Source organism: Anser anser (assembly GCF_964211835.1).
Source record: "Anser anser genome assembly, chromosome: 2".
Classification (NCBI taxonomy): domain Eukaryota; kingdom Metazoa; phylum Chordata; class Aves; order Anseriformes; family Anatidae; genus Anser; species Anser anser.
In genome coordinates, this window is record NC_139721.1 from 140,248,216 (window position 1) to 140,271,002 (window position 22,787).

General features: G+C 35.1%; 1 protein-coding gene and 1 long non-coding RNA gene across 9 annotated transcripts in view; one reads left to right on the forward strand and one right to left on the reverse strand.

Moving 5' to 3' along the window:
- Positions 1-21,966, forward strand: part of ABCB1 (ATP binding cassette subfamily B member 1) — a 54,997-nt gene extending 33,031 nt beyond the window's left edge. For 7 of the 8 annotated variants that reach the window (XM_083826012.1, XM_083826011.1, XM_083826013.1 and 4 more), the window contains 17 exons: positions 1,729-1,854; positions 2,050-2,253; positions 2,525-2,695; positions 3,010-3,171; positions 4,623-4,805; positions 5,595-5,741; positions 6,066-6,170; positions 8,630-8,707; positions 9,556-9,639; positions 10,626-10,829; positions 14,346-14,446; positions 16,176-16,316; positions 16,888-17,044; positions 17,500-17,697; positions 19,045-19,251; positions 20,784-20,930; positions 21,735-21,966. In XM_083826012.1, coding sequence (XP_083682138.1) covers positions 1,729-1,854; positions 2,050-2,253; positions 2,525-2,695; positions 3,010-3,171; positions 4,623-4,805; positions 5,595-5,741; positions 6,066-6,170; positions 8,630-8,707; positions 9,556-9,639; positions 10,626-10,829; positions 14,346-14,446; positions 16,176-16,316; positions 16,888-17,044; positions 17,500-17,697; positions 19,045-19,251; positions 20,784-20,930; positions 21,735-21,941 — 2,622 coding nt within the window. In that variant the 3' untranslated portion in view covers positions 21,942-21,966. Of the gene's footprint in view, positions 1-1,728; positions 1,855-2,049; positions 2,254-2,524; positions 2,696-3,009; positions 3,172-4,622; positions 4,806-5,594; positions 5,742-6,065; positions 6,171-8,629; positions 8,708-9,555; positions 9,640-10,625; positions 10,830-11,264; positions 11,469-14,345; positions 14,447-16,175; positions 16,317-16,887; positions 17,045-17,499; positions 17,698-19,044; positions 19,252-20,783; positions 20,931-21,734 lie in introns of those variants that run through there. The other variant, XM_083826018.1, reaches the window with a different exon arrangement.
- LOC310895147 lies at positions 19,155-21,852 on the reverse strand. The gene is made up of 3 exons (XR_014580478.1): positions 21,713-21,852; positions 19,737-19,824; positions 19,155-19,293 (listed from the first exon to the last, which is right to left on the reverse strand). It is a non-coding gene; the product is annotated as an uncharacterized lncRNA (long non-coding RNA).
- Positions 21,967-22,787: the final 821 nt, after the last annotated feature.

The window sequence follows — 22,787 nt, forward strand, 5'->3', positions numbered from 1 at the left end:
TATTGCTATCATAATCTTACTTTATACATCTAATCCAAGTGTTTATGCATAATAATAATGAGAGTGGATTTCAAAATATCTGCAATGCAGCTCTGTTAAAACTATATCTCAATCAACTGAATAAAGCAGATCCAGGAAGGACTTGTTATATGTGACCTGGAGATCAGAATTTGCATTTCTCTGTCTAGACAGAAAAAAAAAAAAAGTTTGCTTTTGTAAAATGTTGTCATAAAACCGGAGTCTTAATGCAGTGAAGGTCGAACAGATTTGAATGATTTCTGAAAATACTTTAATAAAGAGTGTCTTTGCACTATATAATTATTTTCTTCCCTACCGTGAAGGAAAATCACTGATCTAACTAAAGGGATCTTAGTTTTGATAGGCCAAAAGGAAAGACATAGTTTTCTTTATAAGCCATTTTTACTCATAAATGTTTAAAAAAGACTTTGGCTTTTCCTTCTATCAGAAAAGTTAATCAAGTAGTTGATTTTTCTTCATATAGAAATATGAATAAAAAGGTATTTATTGATATCAGTGGGTTATTTTCTAAGTTTATACAGGTATGATATGAAAAAAGACATTTCTCCCCTCTCATTTCAGACACTATAATTATATGAAGCTAAGGCTACACCAGTTAGAAAGTATTGCATAAATTATAGTAAAGAAAAGGAAAATTAAGAGGTCAAATAACTCAGAGGAGTTCATTTCTGCCTAAATTTTACCTACCTGATGTTAAAGTTAACTCTTCTTTGCAACAGGATTAAGTACAGCAAAATAACTGACAGGCATGAAGAAGACTGCAAGTTACTTCCTATCTCATTAGACAGGTTTATTTGCTGCCCTTACTCTCTCTTCTCTGTTTGCTTTAAGTTGGTAGAAATAGTCTAAATGGATTCAATTGTGGATATTATTTTGGTATAGGAAAAAGTTCTGATCACAGAAATCAGTGTAAAGTTATTTTTATGTGTCTCTTGTCCCCGAAGAGTGAGATATATTTCACTTGTGAAGCACACAGATTGGTACTAAGGGTGAAGAGGCAGTGGCAGTGCTGAGAGTAGCTATCTGTGAAGAAAGAGATGCTGATGAGGACACAGGGCTGCAATGCATTGGGAAGTACATTTGGGGCACTACTGGAATGCATCAATGCATGGTTGTACATTCGGAATGGAGAAATAAACTTAGCCCAGATGTGGATGCGATCATTCAGGTTTGCATAGTTCATTGTAGCTTAGTCCTTCTAGAACACTAATTAGCATAAATATGCTTTTCTCCATTTCAATATTTATTCCAACCAAGTAAGTTGTATAAAGTAGTGAAAGACTCCTTTACACGTTGTCTATACAAAGTGTTTTTATTTATACTTTATTCCTTTTTTTTCCCCATTATTGTATACTCACACTACTCAGGTGAGCAGGTTAAGCAGAAACCTGGGTAAAAATAAGTAAACATTGCACATGGATGATGTGTATCTGTTCTCCAGCCCCACTACACAGCCCAATACTGGTTATGTTCTTAAAAATAAAATTAAATAGCAATTACACCAAAGAGCTACATATATCCTTTCTACAAGTCCCAAGAAAGGCAAAACATATCTTCCACGGCTGTGAAATGATATATTTTATGGTGACTAGTACAAATATATATATACATATATATATTTATATAATCTTATATATATATATAGATAACATATATATAAACTTTTGGCAACCTTTCTTATACATACAGATACTGAAAGGCTTGAATCTCAAGGTCAACTGTGGCCAGACAGTAGCCCTGGTTGGTGGCAGTGGCTGTGGGAAAAGTACAACTGTTCAGCTCATCCAGAGATTTTACGATCCCAAGGAAGGCACGGTAAGACACCTCAAGCCAGATGACTGCTCTGTGTGTCCCAGTTCTTCAAAGTCAGCTCCTGGTCTTGTTGCCATTGCTCAAATGACATGGTCAAGTCTCCCGTCAAAAGCCATGTGCCAGCCTGGGGAGAGAGACCTCGTTCTGTCCTTGACCAGAACGCTTAGTAAATGGGCTGTGTCCGCTTCCTTTCTTTAGATTACCATTGATGGGCAGGATATTAAGACCCTAAATGTAAGATATCTGCGGGAGATTATTGGTGTGGTGAATCAGGAGCCCGTGCTGTTTGCTACTACCATTGCAGAAAATATTCGCTATGGCCGAGAGGATGTCACCATGGAAGAAATTGAGAAAGCTACCAAGGAAGCTAACGCTTATGATTTCATCATGAAGTTACCCAAGGTGAGCAAGCTGCTGTCCTGCTCAAATAATTTCCCTTCAACCTACTCACACCAAAGAGTTCCTCAGAAGGGATTTTCCTTAGCAGATTAAGCTGTTCCCAGAGCTGTGAATATGCAGAGCTATGCAGAGCTTCCTCGTAACTTTTGAAAAAAATGTTAATTTTGACATACAGGGGCTACTAACACAGTTGTGCCATTTCTTTACATTGCCTTTCTGTGGTGAAAGGACCGTGCCACTGACTGTTGTGCAAATGTGTTTGGTTGTCTTGTAGAAGTTTGAAACTGTGGTTGGAGAAAGAGGGGCGCAGCTGAGCGGAGGCCAGAAGCAAAGAATAGCAATTGCCCGAGCTCTGGTTCGCAATCCCAAAATTCTTCTGCTTGATGAGGCAACGTCAGCTTTGGATACTGAGAGTGAATCAGTTGTGCAGGCAGCACTTGACAAGGTCAGTATTGCTCATTTGTTTAAAGAGCTGCAAAAAATAGAGACTCCGAAAAAGTATAAGGTAATTGCTTGAATTTGCAAATAATTTCTTCTCACTCAAAGATTGGGAAGTGGTCAGTATTGCTATGAAATAAAGTAGATGAGGAGGAGCTGAATATGACATTTATTGAAAGAGCTGCAAGAAATAGAGACCCTTATAGTACAAAAGGTAAACTTGATTTTGGCAAATATTTTCTGTACTGAGAATTTTTGGGACCCTAACTTGAACAATTTTTGAATATACTTAGAAATATTCATGAAAAATGTTATTTCTAGGCAAGGGAAGGACGCACCACGATTGTAGTAGCTCATCGCCTGTCAACAGTCCGAAATGCAGATCTCATAGCTGTGTTTGAAAGTGGAATTATCACAGAAGAAGGGAATCATTTTAAACTGATTGAAAGAAAGGGCATCTACTACAAACTTGTTAACATGCAGGTACTTTTTTACCCACTTGCTTTTGCCTCATTTTCTTTTTTGTGTTCCATTGAATGCTCTCAGAAATACCGGGAATTCTGCAGCCTATTTTGTTAAGTGCAAGTAAATATTTGACAGAGAAAACCACAAGATTTTATAGCAGACCTATTTCAACCCAGGACAGTACATTTTTACTATAGTGATTTAAAAGATTTTTCTATATTCTCCTATTAGGCAGCTAACATCACTAACTTGTAATAAAAGTTAGAGCACAGTAGTTGATTACCAGAGGAATACAGCATGCATATTTAAGGTATTTGGTTATAATCCTTCACAATGAGGTTCTTTAAAAAACAAACAAACAAAAAAAACAACAAGAAAACAAAAAGTTTAGGAATAGGAATAGAAGAAAAGCAATCCAGGTTATGATGAGTGAAAAATATGTACGCTTACAGTTAGGTAGTCAGAAACAAATAGATTGGAAATTAAAAAGCAAACAAATATCAGAAATGTATTAGTTAATAAGTGAATAAAAATTACTTTTCATACATACCAATATCAGTTGTGATAATTAGGTTATACCTGAGCTTTGCCATAGTCTTCTGTACCACTGGTGTTTTAATGCATAACCATCACACCCATTAAGGAAACTGAAAGAGGTATCTAAGTGTGTCAGACTGAAAAGGGTGAACTAGGCCAATTAAAACATTTATTCTCATAAAATGAGAATGCATTTAGTCACCTTAGATTTAACGTAATTTTGTATTCAGGTAAATGTGATAAAGGGAAAAATTAGGAAATGTAAAATTAAAAAAAAAATAAAAACAATTTATATAACTTTCACCAAAAAAAAAAAATAATTAAGGAATCAGAAAAAAAATGGAGAGAAAGAAAAAAAAAAGTAATTTTTATTATTAGCATGAAAAGCAAGAAGGAAAATAGGAAAAAGAAAGGAATACAAGCTGAAGGCAAATTTTAATCCAATTGCCATTATTACCCTCAGTAGTGGGTAGACATTTGTTCATTGTGCCAAAGACACTGGCAAAACTACCACCAAAAGAAAAGCTTTTTTCTAGACTGTTCATGTTTTTCAGTCAAAATCTCTTTTCAACTTGTACCGTTCTGAACGATTACATTTAAAGTCAAGAACTGTTCACAGTGCTCTACACTGGAGAGGAGTCATTTTTTCTCACTTCACGGTTAAACTGTATCCCCTGAGAATTCTCAAAAAGATACTGAGATGAGTGCAAATGGTTTGATACTCATATATGAATCCAGCTCTGAAGATTGAGATCCATGTAATTACAGTACAATTTTTCATATCTGCTCATAGCATTATGCATTGTTCTGCCCGTATCTCTTTCCACTCAGTTGTGGTTTTGGTTACCTTTACTTTGATTTCCTCATAATTTTGAAAGTTCAAAGTACTATATCCATAATTAATCTCAGTGTTATGTTTTTCCCTGTTTCAGACAATAGAAGCTGAAGATCCATCACTGGAAAAAGGAGAGAATGCAGGCAGTGTTAAAAAAAGTGAGTCTGAACTGGAACAGGAAGAATCCTTAATGAAAGGTCTGAGAAGACGATCAACTCGCAGAAGCATGAAAAAAACAGGAGAAAAGAATGATGATGCTGATGTGAAAAATAATTCACCTGTAAGTATCTTTGCAGAGCTTTTAGTGAACTTTAGTTTCTTCCAACTAAGTGTATTCATGCTGCTGCTCTAGAAAGGTACAAGAAGAAAGAAGCATTTTCTAGCTTCTAGTGAAACAAATTAGATTTTTTCTAATTTTAAATAGCTTTTGATTGATAGTATTCCTAACTTCCTAACTTTTGTTATCTCACCATGAACATGTACAAATAAAACGGGATTTTAAAAATATATAACTAGGATACATTTATTCTTGAAAATCACTTTCCTATAAAACAAATATATATATCCGTATAGCATACAGACATAGTATATATGGGTTAAACATTGATTTTTAGATCAGAAACAAAACATTTGCCCCAACATACATATCTTGCAACAAATCTGGAATATCAGAGGATTTTGTTCATACCTGCAGCAAATACTTTGCCATCTGTTATAAATTGCTCAATGGACAATTACTGGAATTAGTCTAGTTACGGATTACACACAGGAATATGCTAGGAATTAATAGTTCAGTCACAACTAAACAATACCAAGAGTATTGATCAATAAAAATTACATGATTAAGCTAAAATGTTATGACAAGAATCACAGATATGTTTTAACAGCTCTTTCTTTGTAATATAAAGATTATAAAAATAAATGTTTAATGAGTTAATTATATGTCATTAAAAAGTATATACTTCAGTTTTTCCTGAATGTATCCTGGGAGTAGGAAATCAACTATTAATTGTTCTTTTTGCCATATTTCTCCAAGCACATATATATTTTTTTCCTAACCATTCTTTAGGATGAAGAATTACCTCCAGTTTCATTTCTGAAAATTATGAGTTTGAACAAAACTGAGTGGCCATACTTTGTAGCTGGAACTATCTGTGCAATTATCAATGGAGCTTTACAACCCGCATTTTCAGTCATATTTTCAGAAATTATAGGGGTAAGTTCAAATAAAGTATATAAAAATCTATATGGCCCATAAAACTTATTTCTAATAAACCTAGGTCTTAAACGACCACTGAATTATGAAACTGAGGAGTGGATGAAGCACTGTTACAAAAAATCTTAACAACTATATAAGTTTACAAAATCCTAAAAATCCTGTTACAAACTGAATTTTTCTTCTGACACCTACAATAATTTGCAACATATACTCAATTTTTTAATGTATATAAATGAATATCAAAAATACTTATGAGAAATATGGGAGTATTTTAGATTATTAGTTGTTTAAAAAAATGATATTTCAAATATTATTTTATAGATTTTTTCAGAAAAGGATGAGAAGGTTTTGAGAGAAAAGAGCAACTTATACTCACTGCTGTTTTTAGCACTTGGGATCATTTCCTTCTTTACTTTCTTTTTTCAGGTATGTATTATTATTTTAGCTTTATTATAATTGTTCTAGATTTGTTATATTTATCATATACATTTATATTATTATATTTTTAGCCTTATTATAGTATGTTGCACTATAATTTCTGGATATGTTTAATTTTGTATAATTTTATCAATTAAATGATTCTGCACAGTGAGATGATAAAGTTTACTTGGAAGAGCAGCATAAATGTATATCTAGTCTGAACTTCTGATGGTGCATGTCCATCACAACCAAGGAGCAGAGGCCGGCACCTCCCTCTGCGCCTCCCCTCCTCGGGAGGCTGCCCAGAGCCACGAGGCTGCCTCTCGGCCTCCTCTTCTCCACACCAGACAGCCCAGGCGTCCCCAGCCTCTCCTCAAGACACAGGCCTTCCAGCCCTCTTATAGCTTTGGTGCCCTCCTCTGGGTGCTGTCAAGGCCCTGAACATCTTTTTATATTGTGAACTGCACACAATATTCAAGGTGGGGCCGCACCAGCGCTCAGTGCAGCAGGAGGGAGGATCACCTCCTCTGGCCGGCTGGCTGTGCTGTGCTCAGGGCACCCCAAAATGGGGTTTGCCCTCCTGGCTGCCAGGGCACGCTGCTGGCTCATGGTGCGCCTGCTGCCACCGGCACCCCCAGGTCCCTGTCTGCTGAGCTGCTCCCCAGCCACTCGCCGCCCAGCCTGGGTCTGGCCCTGGCATCGCTCCGTCCCAGCTGCAGCACCCGGCATTTACCCATGTTGAGTTCCATGCCACTGATGATTGCCCAGTGCTCCAATCTGTCCAGACCCTTCTGCAAGGCCTCTCGTCCCTCTGGGAGTCAACAGCACCTCCCAGTTTAGTGTCATCGGCAAACTTGCTGAGGCTGCATTCCACTCCTGCATCCAGATCACTGACAAAAATGTTGAAGAGGACTGTCCCTAGAAGTGAGCCCTGTGAAACACTGCTCGTGTCCGCCAGGCAGAGGTAGCCCCATTCACTACACCCTTTGAGCTCCAATGTCAAACCAGTTCATCACCCAGCACAGCATGAACCTCTTTATCGGACAATTTCTCCAGAAGGATGCTGTGAGGGATCCTATCAAAGGCCTTACTGAAATCCAGAAAGATTATATCCAATCCCTTCCCTTTGTCGACCAAGCAGGTGACCTTATAATAGGAGGAGATCAAATTACTAAGGCAGGACTTTCCCTTGATGAACCCATGTTGACTATGCCTGATAATAGCTTTGTTCTTTAAAAGCCCTTCAGTATATCCCAGGACAATCTTCTCTATAACTTTTCCAAGGACAGAGGTTAGACTAACAGGACGGTAGTTTCCTGGTTTCCAAAGCTTTCTTTAATTACCTTTTTGTAGATTTCCTTTTTGTAATTCCCCTTTTGTAAATGGCTAGTTTCCAGCCAACAAGGACTGCCCAAATTTCAGTAAATTCTTGACAGTCCAGCTATAATGTCTGCTAGTTCCTTCAGCACTCTGAGGTGAATCCCATCTGGCCTCATAGACTTATGAACGTTAAATATGAGTGGGAAGAGTTAATCAAGAGAGGACACCGCCAAATTAATAAGAATGAAAAAAAAATTTAAAACATTCTTATAATCTCCAAATATAGTGTCCATTCCATGATGTTCTTTTGTTATTTTTTCTAAGTTACACAGCTGTGCAAATTTACTGACAGTACAGGAGCACACCTATGCCAATGATCAAACTTAACTGAGAAATATTTGTTGATCAGCATATGCCATAACAATTTTTTCTTAGTACTATATAGTACAGTTGCATCTGTGTTTTGACTTTTAAAAGTATTAAATTTCCCAAATGCAGATATTTTTATTCACATAAATTTGTTAATGAGCAAAACAAAGATAATTATAAACACTGATGGTCCTAACAAAAATGCAGGAAGAGTGTATCTTCCAAAATTTTAACCAGCATATATCTTTGTTTATCTTGTTAAATTGATTGATATTAACAGTTAAACATATGTTCAATTCATTATAAAACATTACTTATGTATTACTACCAATAGTTATGTCAGGTTGTATTAGGATCCCAGGAAAGAAACCATAATTCCATTGGAGTCAATGGGAAATCTGCCATTGACCTCAGTGAACCCAGATTTCCCTATGAAGTCTTTAAACTAAAGGCCACCTGTTTAAATCTGACTTAGGTCAACCTGATAAAAATGCAGTCAAAAGGTTCATTAGTGATCTTTTTCTTGAAGCATGCTGGTATAGCAGTGCTGGGAAATATTGCTAGGCTGTTTTATTTCACTGAGAAATATAATAATTGAACATCTGTACTGTGAACCAATTGGATTTTATGAATGTTAAACCTCATTTTGTGTTTTGTGTGATCATAACTGCAATAATTTGTATTTTGATATTGTAGAGACAATGTATCTAAAATATTTATTGAATAAATACAATCTAATTGTATGCTAATTGTATATTATAATTCTTCTCAAACAGGGTTTCACATTTGGCAAAGCTGGAGAAATTCTTACAATGAGGCTTCGATTCATTGCATTTAAAGCAATGCTTAGACAGGTAAAGACAATAAATATTCTAATTTGCAGTATCTTAATAATAATTAGTTGTATATCTCTAGAATATCTGTATTCTACTTTATTCTGCCATATTATGACTTGTCTACAAAGAAGATTTTTTTTCAAGTTTTGAAACCAATATTGTTAGTTACATGGGGTTCAGTAAAGTATCTGTAAAGAAAGTTCTTATATTGATTTAAGAGTCTTTTTATGTACTCCTTGCAAAGCCTCAGACTCACAGTCAAGTCATTATGGCTTAACATTAACACCAGCCAAAATCCATGTGTTCAGATGCTTGCTCTGCTTTCTTGATGCCCTTTCTCCCCAGTCGTTCTATAATTACAGTATAAATCAAATGTTTGGTCTCACAGTGAATATGTTATAAGCTGTGTAACTAATCCCCGATCAAATGGCTTAGATCAGACAGCGTTTCAATATGGGAGAAGCAAAACTATGGATCAGCAGTTTTTACTTTTAAAATACTTTCCATTTAATCCATCCCCAAAGAGCTTTGCAGTTGTGAAGGAATGTGACTTAAGAGTCATCTCCCCCTGGAAGGTGCAGTTTCAATAGCTGTCAGGGAGGGCCTATTTTGGTTTTGGGAATTCCACAGGTGGCTGTCCTTCCTTCTCAGCAACAGCAGAATACACATCAGATCATCCACAAGTATACGCTTGTTTCTAGCATATTGATTGTACAGTGGAGGATTTAGACTTAAATATGCAGAAATGATGCACCAGACAGACATACATAGTCTTCTAGCACTGAATTAGCTAGGTCTCAGTTTTACTCTCAGGTTTACATTAAATACACAAAATCTGGTCCTAAGAAAAATGCTTCTTATTGTAGGACATGGCCTGGTTTGATGATTCTAAAAACAGCACTGGAGCATTAACTACAAGACTTGCTAATGATGCCTCACAAGTGAAAGGAGTAAGTAAAAATTTGGTTTGGAATTTTTCATGTTTGATTTAGTACATAGTAGAGTTGGAGGAGGGATTTGACTGGTTGGTTAACAGTCTTGAATTTGACAACAAAAAAAAATCTGCTATTAGTGGTTATATGATAGCTGGTATAGAATGCACTGATGTGTTTTACAACAATGTAAGTAATATATGGTTACAAAAAAATATCCGAGCAAACCTTCTTTCAGGATTACTACTGTGCTGTATTGTGATCTTCATTATTAAACAAATTCACCAGGAATCACTTTACCCAAGATATTCCTATAAGTTTGTTGTTCAGTTTATGTCAGACCTCCAATTTTTTTAATTGTACAGATTTCTTATATACATTAAAAATAATAATAATAATAATAATAATAGGCATAATAGCAATAAACTTGGAGATTCTTTAGAATTAATTTGTGGACTTTCAGAAATCTATAATACTATGCTGAAGAGCACTGAATGAACTGTGCATACATGCTTAAATTACAAGACTATCTTTTTTTTCCTTTTTGGCTAGACGAAGTTACGTGCTTTTTTTCTGAAGTGAAGAGTTCTGTTTTATCTCTGATATTATTTGCACGATATCAATTAAACATTTAACTTTCTTCTTCATTGGTCTCTGTGTTATGATATGTAAGCTGTCTTCATGATCTGTGAAATGTGACACATTTTAATGTTTAGCTGTAAATATAAACATCTGACATGCTTAAAGTCTGTTTAGCTTCATAAGCTGACTTTAGAAATTGCAGTCAAAATTTAAGTAATCAGAATATGGGGAGAGGAAAAAATAATTGTGAACCAGATAATATTTTACAAAATAATTTAAGAAATTCCCATGTCAAAAAATTGCAAAACTGCATTAAGAATTTCTAAGTATTTCTTGGAAAATCAGAAATGATATGGGTGTAAATGTTTTCATGATCGAAGATGTTGATATTTTAGCAAAAAATGTCTTTTTTCTTTCCCTAGGCAACTGGTGTCAGATTAGCATTAATTGCCCAAAACATAGCTAACTTGGGAACTGGAATTATTATATCATTAATTTATGGCTGGCAGCTGACTCTGTTACTTTTAGCGGTGGTGCCAGTCATCGCAGTGGCAGGAATGATCGAAATGAAGATGTTGGCTGGGCATGCTAAAAAAGATAAAGTAGAGCTGGAAGCTGCAGGAAAGGTAGGTCTAGTGAATTTTATCTATTTTTGTGTAATATCAGTCATGTTTACCAAGCCACTGATAATGGATATATTGCTTCCAAATACAGAAGATATCGTAATATGTAACTTCCAGAGATGGCCAGACTCTGTAGTTACACTAGTAGGCCAACAGAACATAACAGCTCTTCAATAATAATTGAAGACTTATATAATTAACTGATAGTTATTTTTGTAATTGATAAACCCCAGAATGTGCTAAGCACTGCTCAGGAACATTCTTTTTCCTGTCTGTTCCGATCATCTCTTGTTTTCCTTATTTTGCAGCAGTCTTGATTTTGACATTCTTTTTTTTTCCCTTTTCTTGCATCCTTCTTTTGGCATATCATCTGTCTTATATATATTATACTGCGCTTTTTATTTTCTTTGTTCTCTTTCCTCTTACTAATGTTTGCAGGGATAATATGTGTATATCCACTGGTTTCTGAATTTGTCTGCCATTCATTTATTTCTTGAATGGAAGAGAAAGATGAGAGTTGAAAAACAAGAAGGCTAGACTTTTGTTTAAGAAATTAGAGGAAGGCATTTAATGTCACTTCATTCCAAAAATCCTTTTGGGACAGAACAACTATTTCATCGCTTCCCTGATATTTACTTTCTTCAAGGTAAAACTTTTGTAATCTTCCTTCGTTATGTCTTACTGTTTTCAAAAGTTGTTGAGAAGAGTCATTTATCTAAGGACATGTACATAAGGAGTGGTATTAATCTTCAGATTAAATGTATACATCTGCAGACATGCTAGCAGTATAATGTTCCCGTATAGTTATTGGAGATCCCAGGGTATCTGAGAGGCCTCCAGTTGCCATTTCAGAAGGGTATGGGTCTACTCTGTGTTCTGTGTCATGTCTGCTATACCTTTCCCTAATGTTTTGGGCATCCTAGAGCATCTCTAATGGCAAAATACACCTACACGTGGGCAACTGAATTTTGCTCCTACACACTTCAATTAATGATCCTGGAGAAAGAGGCTATGTGAATAGGTATTCATTGGTGGCTTAGACACTTAAAGACAGGTGTATTAACCTGGATCTGAATCCGCCCAGTAACTCCTATTTACTGAATTTATTTCCTTCCATCATGTCTGTAGGTTAAGTTGTTAAGAAATGGTTTTTGCCTTCCAAGCCAACAGGAAGTTCTGTGTAATGATCTTTCCATGGGCTTTTAAGTATAAGCCAAAGAATGCATTTCCTTTCCTTTCAACTAATTACATTTATTCTGCTTCTTCTTTCTAACTGTTGTGCATTTATTTTATTTTAATTTTTTTTTAAAGTTATGACAGAAAAAAGACTGACACTTCTTGAAGTAGGCCCTGGAGAATGTCCTAATTCAGCAGACTGTGAAAACATTAGCACAGGTGTTACAAAAAACTAATGATTTTTGGCAGTGCTTGAGAAAATACTTTTTCTTAGCAGTGTATGAGTTTCCCCTCTCAGGGCAAGCAAGCACTAGACCACAGGCATTTTGTTCAATTACAAGAATATATAAAATCAGTTTTCTTCAGTGAAAACAGGGTTCTACCTGGAAAATTTGCTTTCTGAAAAATCTTGCTAAACTTCTGTTACTAAGAACACTACATGACTACTCCTTTGAGTTTTGGTGAGACAGTATAACTAAGAAGAATAAACTCTATTTCATTTCTTTGATATCATTAGCACTGTGTATTACATTCAAATCAGTAAATTACTTATTTTATAGCAAATTTTCAAACACTGGCAAAAGCTATAAGATCCTGAGGCTATCAGACAATTATATCCTTATATTATAGAACAAAGAGAACAGTACCACAGTTTTAAAATCTTTGGTAATAGCTCGTGGAAAAAAAACCAAACCAAAACAAAACAAAAAAACCACTTCCAGGTCTGTATTTTGTATTTTTTTATTAGATATAAGTAGTGGGGTACTGAGGTTATTTGCTCTTCTGTTTTAAATTGGAGGCATCTGAACTGTATGGTGACATGATAAATCCAGTGTCCTATGGGGCATAATATACAGAATCACTTTTCAGAACAAAATTTCATTGTTACAGTACAATAACTTTTTAGAAGTGCTTATGCTTCTCCCTGAAGCTTCTATCCTGCTTTTGGCATGAGTCCTCTGTTCAGGAATCTTTGTACAGAACAAGAACATTGCTGACTTCTAGGCACAACCTAGAAATGGAGGGGGTTCAGGGAACTAGCTCCAGAGAAACACAGTGTTTCAAAGCACTGGTTCTCAAAGAGCTTTATCAAAAATGTGAGCCATATAATGCTGCAAATATAGTAACAGTAATATCTAGAATAAATGCATATTTATGCTTTCTAAAATTACAATGTAAAACAATGTTACTATTGAACTTTGAGGTTTTAAGGTGTTAAAAATATTATCAGTCTGTTAGGGAAAAAAAAAATCCCCATGGTCTCAAATACTGAGGTGCAAAGAATCAGGGGCCTCACTACACGTCTGGGGAAACCCCAAGCATAAATAGAAATTCAGTGCTGAACATCACTTGCTGTGAATTTGTACGGTATTTACATTAATGAGAGAGATCTGCTACCTATCATGCCATCCAATCCATCCTTAGAAATGAGGCTGCTGGGCAACTGAATAGAACCCAGATATAGGTGTTTAACACCATTTGAGATGCATTAGGGTACTGAAGACATCTATCCATATAGGATTGTCAGATATAATACAGTATGTGTGAGAATCCTTGCCCTCTCAGCAATAGCAGTTGAGGCTGCCTGAAATGCCCAACACATCATTGCACTGGAGGCTGTATGTGGGCCATGGACTCAAGTCCAGTGTTTCAAGCAGAGGTAAATAGAGCAGTAGCTCTGGTGTCTAAGATGTGTTTATTCCAGATGTTTCCTATTGGCCGTTTCTAAGAATTGTCCTCTTCTACATGCATATGGACTGAATTGACCATGCAGGCTTCTAGCCTCACTGTGTGGTCATTGAAGAAGACTTTATGGGCACCTACATAGATACAATAGATTACATAAAAGCCTTGATTCAATTGCTCCCATCTAGGTGTCCATTGCCTTCAAAGGTTTCTAGGTACCTTTGTGTGTGCAAATGACTCAAGTCTGAAGAATCTGAAAGTTTAAAGAAGATGTTATTGATGAGATCAAATATTTACTGCTGAGATCTAAGTTAGGCCCTTGACATATAAATAACCCAGACATTCAGAATACAGTCCACATTTAGTGGACTCGAATGCTAAACTGCCATTTTTCTCATCTAACATCCATAATGTCACTGGTGTCCAGCAGGTTTCACTACCTGTTTGGAGAACACTAGAGAAATCTTATCAGAGTATCATATGAAAATCTCACCAACATAAAAAATAAAAAAATTACTTTTGATATCATAGGTCAATTATTTTAATAACAATTATAAAAATTATCAAACTGTATTCTAGTAGACTTTTATTAAGTTACAATAAAGAACCGCAACATGATCTTAACTTCCAGTTAAAACATTTGTGTTTCTATTGCAGATTGCCACAGAAGCCATAGAAAATATTCGAACTGTTGTTAGTTTGACCAGAGAAAGAAAATTTGAATATATGTATGGAGAACATTTGCATGTACCATACAGGTATAAAAAAAAAGAACTAAACTAAAAAATGCCAACTGTATTTTAATTATAGAATAAATTACAAATATTTACTTATACTAACAATTTTTGTTAGTGTGTTTTAGTTAGTATATTCCCACCTCAAAGTTACTGACAAGATTTTGAATATTTTTTATTAACAAAGGCAGTCACTAGAAAACATAGTAATTTTTGTACTTTGATTAATTAATTTTCTGTGGTAATATTGGTATCTTCTACAGAAATATTACTTGGTTTGAAAAAAAATTAGTTTTACGTAAACTTTGGAAGTCATCTAATCCAACCTCCAACCTAAGGTGTTTCAAGTATTTAATTAAAATCTTTCTATGCAAATTGAGTATTTCATTAAGCCACTTCTGAAAGTTTGAATAGGATTGAAAACTTTTAAATAATTACCTACTGGTTTGTGACTGGAAAAAAAAAAAAAAGTCTCGAACTAAGATAAAATTAAAAAGTCTTAAAATGGAAAAAAAAAAGATATCGTCAGCTAAACTTTTATTTGTTCTATGATGAAATGTTTAATTCTGAGATAGCCATGAGAAAAGTGAAGGAAATGACAGCATATATGATAGGAGACAAACAAGATGGGATGTTTCTAATACACCTGCCATAATAATTGAGGTTTATCTAGCAACCTGTGAAAGAAAATATTCAACCTATATCCAACAAATTGCAGGACAGTACCTAACCATTCTCAGCCTTGACATTTATGGGATTTCTCCAAGACTTTCATCTTAATGTTGTTCTACTAAGTATCGTCAACTCTTTCTTCAGGAAACAGGACGTATTTTTCAGTTAAAGTTTCAGTGCATATTTAACCACTGATTAGTGAAAGCATTTGTATTTTATAAAAACTGAACTTAGGTCTTCTGTTATCTCAGATGAATGCACAAATCAGCTATATAAAGGAGAAGTCACAACAGCCTCTCTATCAAAAAAGCATACTTGTGAATCTGGCTCCTGTTTCTTTGTTTTGCTTTTTTTTTATATGTTTTTTCATTTTTATTTATTTATTTATTTACTTTTTGCCAGAAGAAAACATACAGTTGAGACCTAGGAATGGTATCAATGTAATTAAAATCTTTTATTTCTTTTAACTGGTAAAAATTCATATTAACCAAAAATTTTCTCTCTGCCTTATTTTAGTTATAGGCATAGTTTTATCATCCAAAATCTCATTTCTGCATCATACGTGCAGGCTTAATCTTACTTGAGAGAGGAATTTTAACTGCTTAAATCGAAAAGAAACAGATTTACAAGTATATAATATTGCAAAAGGTTCAACACCTTTGTTACGTAGTTAACCTAAAATTGCAAGTAAAGAAAAGCCATCACAAAAATTTGACTTTGGATGAAGGTGAGCTAACAATTCTGATCTTTACTTTTTTTTTTTTTTTTTTTTTAATGTGTTGCAGTAGTAATGGTCTGGACTGTAAAGTGTTTTAACACTCAGACTATGAGACGATAAGGCAATAGACATAGCAGCTAAGGTGTCACCTCTTTTTGCACCAATATTCCCAGCTGTTCTTGGAAGTAAATAAAATTCTGGAAACAAAACAAACTTGGACGTAGTCTAATGGGAGATTGCACTACTTAAGCAAGAGTACAGTTTCATTCATGGCAGCATCATCTGAAGTCAATTCACAGTTTTTTGCGTACTAAGACCAGTACAATTGCACTTTCTTACGAAAATATGCATTCTTTCTTACAGAAATTCTGTGAAGAAGGCGCATATATTTGGATTTTGTTTTGCCCTCTCCCAAGCAATGATGTTTTTTACCTATGCTGGCTGTTTCCGGTTTGGTGCCTATCTAGTGGTAAATGGACACATGGAGCCTAAAAGTGTGTTTTTGTAAGTATCTCTTTTACAGTAATTTTTCTGTCAGTTCAAAGATTTTTGTTTGCTACATAAAGATCTCTAGAACCTATGCTATGAGAAAATAGGCAGATTTTTCTTCTTCTTTACTTAAATGCAATGACAGTGTATTACAAAGCACATTGCCACCTTGTTACAGGCTTGATACTTTAAAAATGAATCACTAACTCCCAAGGGTCATTGAACTGTAGAGGGAAACCACAGCAATAGTAGAATTATACCAGTTTTGCTGTTCATTGACCACTTTCCTCCTTGCCCCAGTTGAGATTCAATAGCTAACTAGTATTAATAATTAAAGAAATCAGTGTTAATAAGTAAAGAAAACACTGAATTTTGAATGGATGCTTGCTTATTTCGCTCATTAAAAGAGGATAAAAACACATTTCTGGAACTAAATGAGTAATTAAAACAATAATATGGTTACTACTTTGCTCTTTTTAAATTTAATCTCCTTTTTCTCCAGTAAAAGAAAAAGTTGACAGCAGTCCCATTTCCATTGTTTCTTTCTCCATTGTCTATTGATCTTTGTTTCTGATTTCTTTTACAGAGTGTTTTCAGCTGTTGTATTTGGTGCAATGGCACTAGGACAAAGCAGCTCTTTTGCGCCAGACTATGCCAAAGCCAAGATATCAGCAGCCCACTTGTTTGTGCTATTTGAAAAAGTACCCTTAATAGACAGTTACAGTGAGGAAGGAGAGAAGCCTGTAAGTAAGCAATGTGTAATGGACAATATTATTTATTGACACTACGGACTCTTTTTTAAACTTATTTTCCCTCTCCTTCTGACTACCTCCTTATCTCAGTGTATTCTTGACACTTTACTCAAACACAACATGGGCCAAGTTCTCTATTGTGAGACCAGTTATTACCCCATACTGTCTTAAAGGTTACTTGTTTTGAAAATCTGGTCTTAAGTTACAACTCATCTGGAATTCAACCAGCAGAATTACAAGTATTTTCAAAACTAATTCAGTGCTGTACTTTGATTTTATATTTTCATAAAGATTCAGACCACAGAGCTATAGTCAGCATTGCAGCAAATGCGAAACCCTACTGATTTCAGTGGGAAAAAAAAGATGACTTCTACAATTCTATTTAAATTATTTGCCATCTGTAAAATTTTCTTAAAGATATAACAGTGATTCTGTTTCAATTATAGGAAACATTTGGGGGAAACACAAGGATCAAAGATGTGACATTTAACTACCCAAACCGACCAGAGGTCAAAATCCTCCAAGGTCTGAATCTAAAAGTAGAAAAAGGACAAACACTAGCTCTTGTTGGTAGCAGTGGATGTGGAAAGAGCACTGTTGTTCAGCTGCTTGAGAGATTTTATGATCCACTCAGTGGAGAAATTGTAAGTATTTTTGTGAAAATATGTCAATACATTAAGTGAGGATGTGTTTATTTTATGTGATGTGATAAAGTATAACAGATATTTTGAGTCCTTCTAAAAATATTTTTAATGTTAAAGACACTGTTTGGGTTCGTTTGTATAAATGTGATGATGTGATATAATGAAAAAAGTCCCAATTACCCACTTTATATTGAATTAATGAAGTAAAATCTGTGTGGTAAAAATATGCCTAATCAACAGCCTAATAATGGCAGTGGAAATAATGCTTTGAATTCAGAACGAATTACCTAAGGTTTTAAAGCACTATGTTAAAACACTTAAAAGGTTATTAAATATGTATAGCTACTACTGTATAATATAGTAATAGAATTTTCCATCTGTGTTCTTTCCTAAAACAGTGAACATTGATGAAAATCACTTTTACCATCATTTTTACTTGTCAGAAGTATCTTTCAGAGTATAACCACCTACCAAGTGCTAGATGTTCATAAATGCTTTTAATAGTTTTGATTTGAAATTTTTCTAGTTTCCTGCACTACTCACATGGCAACCTTGCAATTACTTTTCCATTTAACAGTATCACTTATTGCCAGCTTCTCTTTGATGTTAATGTGCTCAGAGATACCGGGTCTCCTGATACATTTGTGGTCAGATTGATAAGAATGGTATATTTATGAAACTGATCTACTCAGTTAAAAATAAAAAGTAAAAAAATCTGTTGGTGTTTATCTAACAGACAACGATAACTTAGCAGCAAAATTTAGCAGAAGTGTCGCAGAGTTGTCAATAAAAAAAAAAAAAAACTCGCAGCAAATGACATCTTCAGGAATCCAGCAGTAAATTAGTCCATTGTTACGCATCACATCACCATTAAATTTAGGATTGCATGCATACTCAGTTTAGAAATGTATTAATGAATGAATTATTATTTTTTTTTTAATGGAAAAAAATTTCCATCTGCCCATCTGTTCCTTTATTGGGAATATATATGCAAAATAAAGGAGAGTTTTTTCCATGGAAGAAATAAATGAAAGAACTTTATTCAAAGTTCTTTGAAGCAGCCCCAGCATATCCTGTCTTTTGCTGTCTTCAAAATCCTGATAAAATCCTGAACCAAAGAAAAGAACTGAGAAAGCAGAAGGGACTATCATCTCCTGTATATAACAGTTATTAGAAAAATTGGAACCTTGAGGACAAGGAGGGGGAGGAATTATGTGGGCTCTCAATCTGGTATCTATAAGGAAAGAGCTGCAGTTGCACAATTTTTGTGTGTGTGTGAGAATTTGCAGTAAGTCTCAAATACACATATGTCCATGTGATTGAAATTTAAAATGTTTGATTTCTCAGGTGTTTGATGACAAAAATGCAAAGAAGCTAAATATCCAGTGGCTTAGATCTCACATTGGTATAGTCTCCCAAGAGCCAATCCTGTTTGACTGCACTATTGCTGAAAACATCGCATATGGAGATAACAGCCGGGAAGTGTCACATGAGGAAATTGTTAGAGCAGCAAAAGAAGCCAATATTCATTCCTTCATCGACTCTCTGCCAGATGTAAGTTATACTTTTTTTCTCCTATTCAGAACTGGAGGGGACCTGTGATGGAGAAAAATTGCATCCATTTGTGATTTCCTGAGGTGCAAAAATTCCCTGAGATTCCTTGATCTTATCATTTAAAATCATATTTACTACACTTTTTTTTCCTTTTCCTTTTTTTTTTTTTTTCTGGGAGACTCCATTGTCAGTTGGAGAGCTGAATGTTTAAGATATCAGGAAAACAACCAAAAAACTTAATTATAGCTAATTGAGAGCTGGAAGTGTGTTATTTATTTTCTTGTTTGTTTTTAAGAAAGTCAGAAATTTCTTTTTAAGCTCCTTTTTATCTTAAGTATATGCAGAAGATGCAGCTAGACTGACAAAGATTCTTATGCAAATCAGATTGATCATATGTATTTCTTACAGTTACACAGTCAGAATTTACATTTCTAATATTCTTACAATTCAAAAATGACTAAAAAGATTTTTCATATACATCTTACCAATACATGTAAGAATGAATATTCTGTTTCAGATGAAAGGTCTCTTGTGCACAGACTCTAGTCCCAGACAGTTACCAGCAAGACATATCTACAAATAAGTATACAAAAGGCTAAACATTTAATCATATTTACCCTGAATTTTTATCTAACTTTACATAAGCCATGACTTGGGAACTTCCTAAGACAGAACACGTGTTTTATTATTTAATGGTTTTCAATGGATTTTTCTTCTGTAAGTCTGACAAATCAATTTTTAACGTATGTCAATTTGTAGTTTCCAAAACTTCCCAAAGCAAGGAGTTTGCCAGCTTAATCGCAAGCTGTATAAAGTAGTATATGTGCAGCTTAACTTCAAGTCACCAAGCTGCTTTTTGCTTTGCTTGAAAAAAATACAGCAGTGAAAACTTTTTTGCAGATCATTTTTAGTTTCTAACAACTCTTATCAAGATCTGCTGTTTCCAAAACTGTGTAAAGAAATTTTGTGATATATAATGTTGTCTCATAAAATTTGGGTGCTTTCTACAACAAAATATGTAATATATCACAGACTATGACCTACACGAGCTTGTCCAGAGGCTTGACCGATCCACCCTGAGATATCTAAATTAAAAATATAACTGTCCAAAGCCATAGTACACATATATAGATATAGTGTATAAATATCTATGTCTATATAAAGCACATAATTTGCCCTTAAACTGATACATCTTATACATTACTATTTTTTCAGGATGAATAAGTATGGTTTAGAGTAACTGGTTAGGAGTGTTTAAGGTCAGGTTTTATCCCCAGTCATAGACTTTCTGGTGTCCTATCTCCTCATTGAGAATAGTGTTGCTTTCCAACATGGCAGGCGTCATTGCTTTAAGAAGTCTCCTAGCGAACAACCTGTAGATATGTGCTGGATAGCTGTTTTGGTCATCTTGTTTCAGAGAGATGTTGTCATGGAGTACGCAGTTTATAGATGACTGTTGGCAGGGTCAATATGCTTGAATAAATTCAAGATTGATCTGCATTCATATACTGAACTTTACGTATTATTTCTAGAAATACAATACCCGCGTAGGAGACAAGGGAACTCAGCTTTCTGGTGGTCAGAAACAACGCATTGCTATTGCCCGAGCTCTTATACGTAAGCCCCAAATTCTGCTACTGGATGAAGCTACATCTGCCTTGGACACAGAAAGTGAAAAGGTAACTTGGTTGTGAGGTTGGAGTTGAATCTAAACACATTTGTATTGTGATTATTGTTTTAATTCCCACAGATTAAAGACCAAAACTGGAAATATGTTATTTTATGCAAATCGCATACGTATACTGCTAATAAACAAATATAAAGGTCCTACTCCTCCTCTCCCTGCAAAATACCATTCTCTTCATAACTTTATGGCAGTAAGCAGATTGAAGTAGCAGTGAAGAAGGCATTTCTCTGCCTGGAATTCTTCAGGCTTCAGTTGGAAATGGTAGTCAAAATTGAACCAGGAGGAACAAACTTCAGAAACTGAAGAGTTTGAGGATACTGCCAGAAACCAATTGCTGACTTAATTCCCGTATATAATTAATCAGTCACAGAAGGGATCTCTGGAGGTCAAACCTCTTCTTCACACAAGGGTCTATACTGAATTCAAAACAGGTGGCTTAGTGCTGTGTCCAAGAAGGTCCTTGAAAACCTCCAAGGAGATTCAACATGCTCTCTTGGGTCTCTATTCCAATACATAACTATCCTTGCAGTAAATGTTTTCTTATATCCAGTCAGAACCTCCCTGAACAATCTGTGACTGTTTTCTCTTCTTCTCCCACCATGCATATCAATAACGTGCTTGGTGGCACCTTGTTGTCTTAGCTATCACGATGTTGTCTAACAGTTTTGACTACTTGCCAATACAGACTAAATCTAAAACAAGAAGCTAAACCCACAGATACTCCCTTTCTCTCACTACAGCAGTTTAATTACTACAACTGCCTGAATAATTCACCTTTTGTTTGTTTATTGCGCAGATTGTCCAGGAAGCGCTGGATAAAGCCAGGGAAGGTCGCACCTGCATCTTGATAGCTCACCGCCTGTCCACCATCCAGAACGCTGACAAGATTGCCGTGATCCAGAACGGCAAGGTCGTAGAGCAAGGGACTCATCAGCAGCTCCTGGCTGAAAAAGGCATCTACTACTCTCTGGTCAATGTTCAAAGTGGGTCATGCAACATGTAAATTAAAGGCAGTACTTATCTCTGAAGTGTCACTGTAATTATTTCAATACTACATCAGTATTACTGGCCAGTCTTGATACTTCTTCCTCCAAAACAAAACACCTTTTATAAATCCTATAAAAACAACAAATAATAAGTGAATATGTACCAGTTTCTCTCTACTAGCTTTCATTATTCAAACCGCTTTACTACCTGGCCAAAGCAGAGACCTATTACACCCATAAAAGTAGAAGCACGCTAAGCCAAATTTAATTATTAGCTTGCTATGAACTCTAGCTAATCGTGGTATTCAGGCAGGTCTGGTATACAGTATGTAATCATGTTTGTACTCATTAACAACCATATTGCTATTGCTAGGAACAAGCCTCAAGCCTCCATCCTCACTGTGTCTTATGCTGACTGTGTAGGACCCCAGTTCTGTCCTATTAGGCTCGTTATCAATTTATGAGATCTTGAAGGTCAGCTGAAGCTTGATGCCAGATGTTTCTTGTTATGATGTGGAGCTGTAGTCTGGGATGACTGCAAAAGTCTTGAAAATATGAGCACAGGTTGAAAACAAAGGTCCCAGAACTATAAGAAGTACCTCACTGATGGTCAGTTACTGGTCATTGAAGAACTGCGACCTTAAGAGCTGGGAAAGGACTGCTTTAAATATAATACAGAAAAGAAGCAGAAGATAAGAAATTATAATTACACAGCATCAGCTCTGTGATATTGTATATTAATTGCTTATTTAGGATATGACTATTAAGGACTAACTGTTTTGAATATGTAGTAACAGCAATTAATAATTATTAAGAACTAACCATTAGCAATGTGTATTGTTAATGAATAAGTCTGCAGTAAA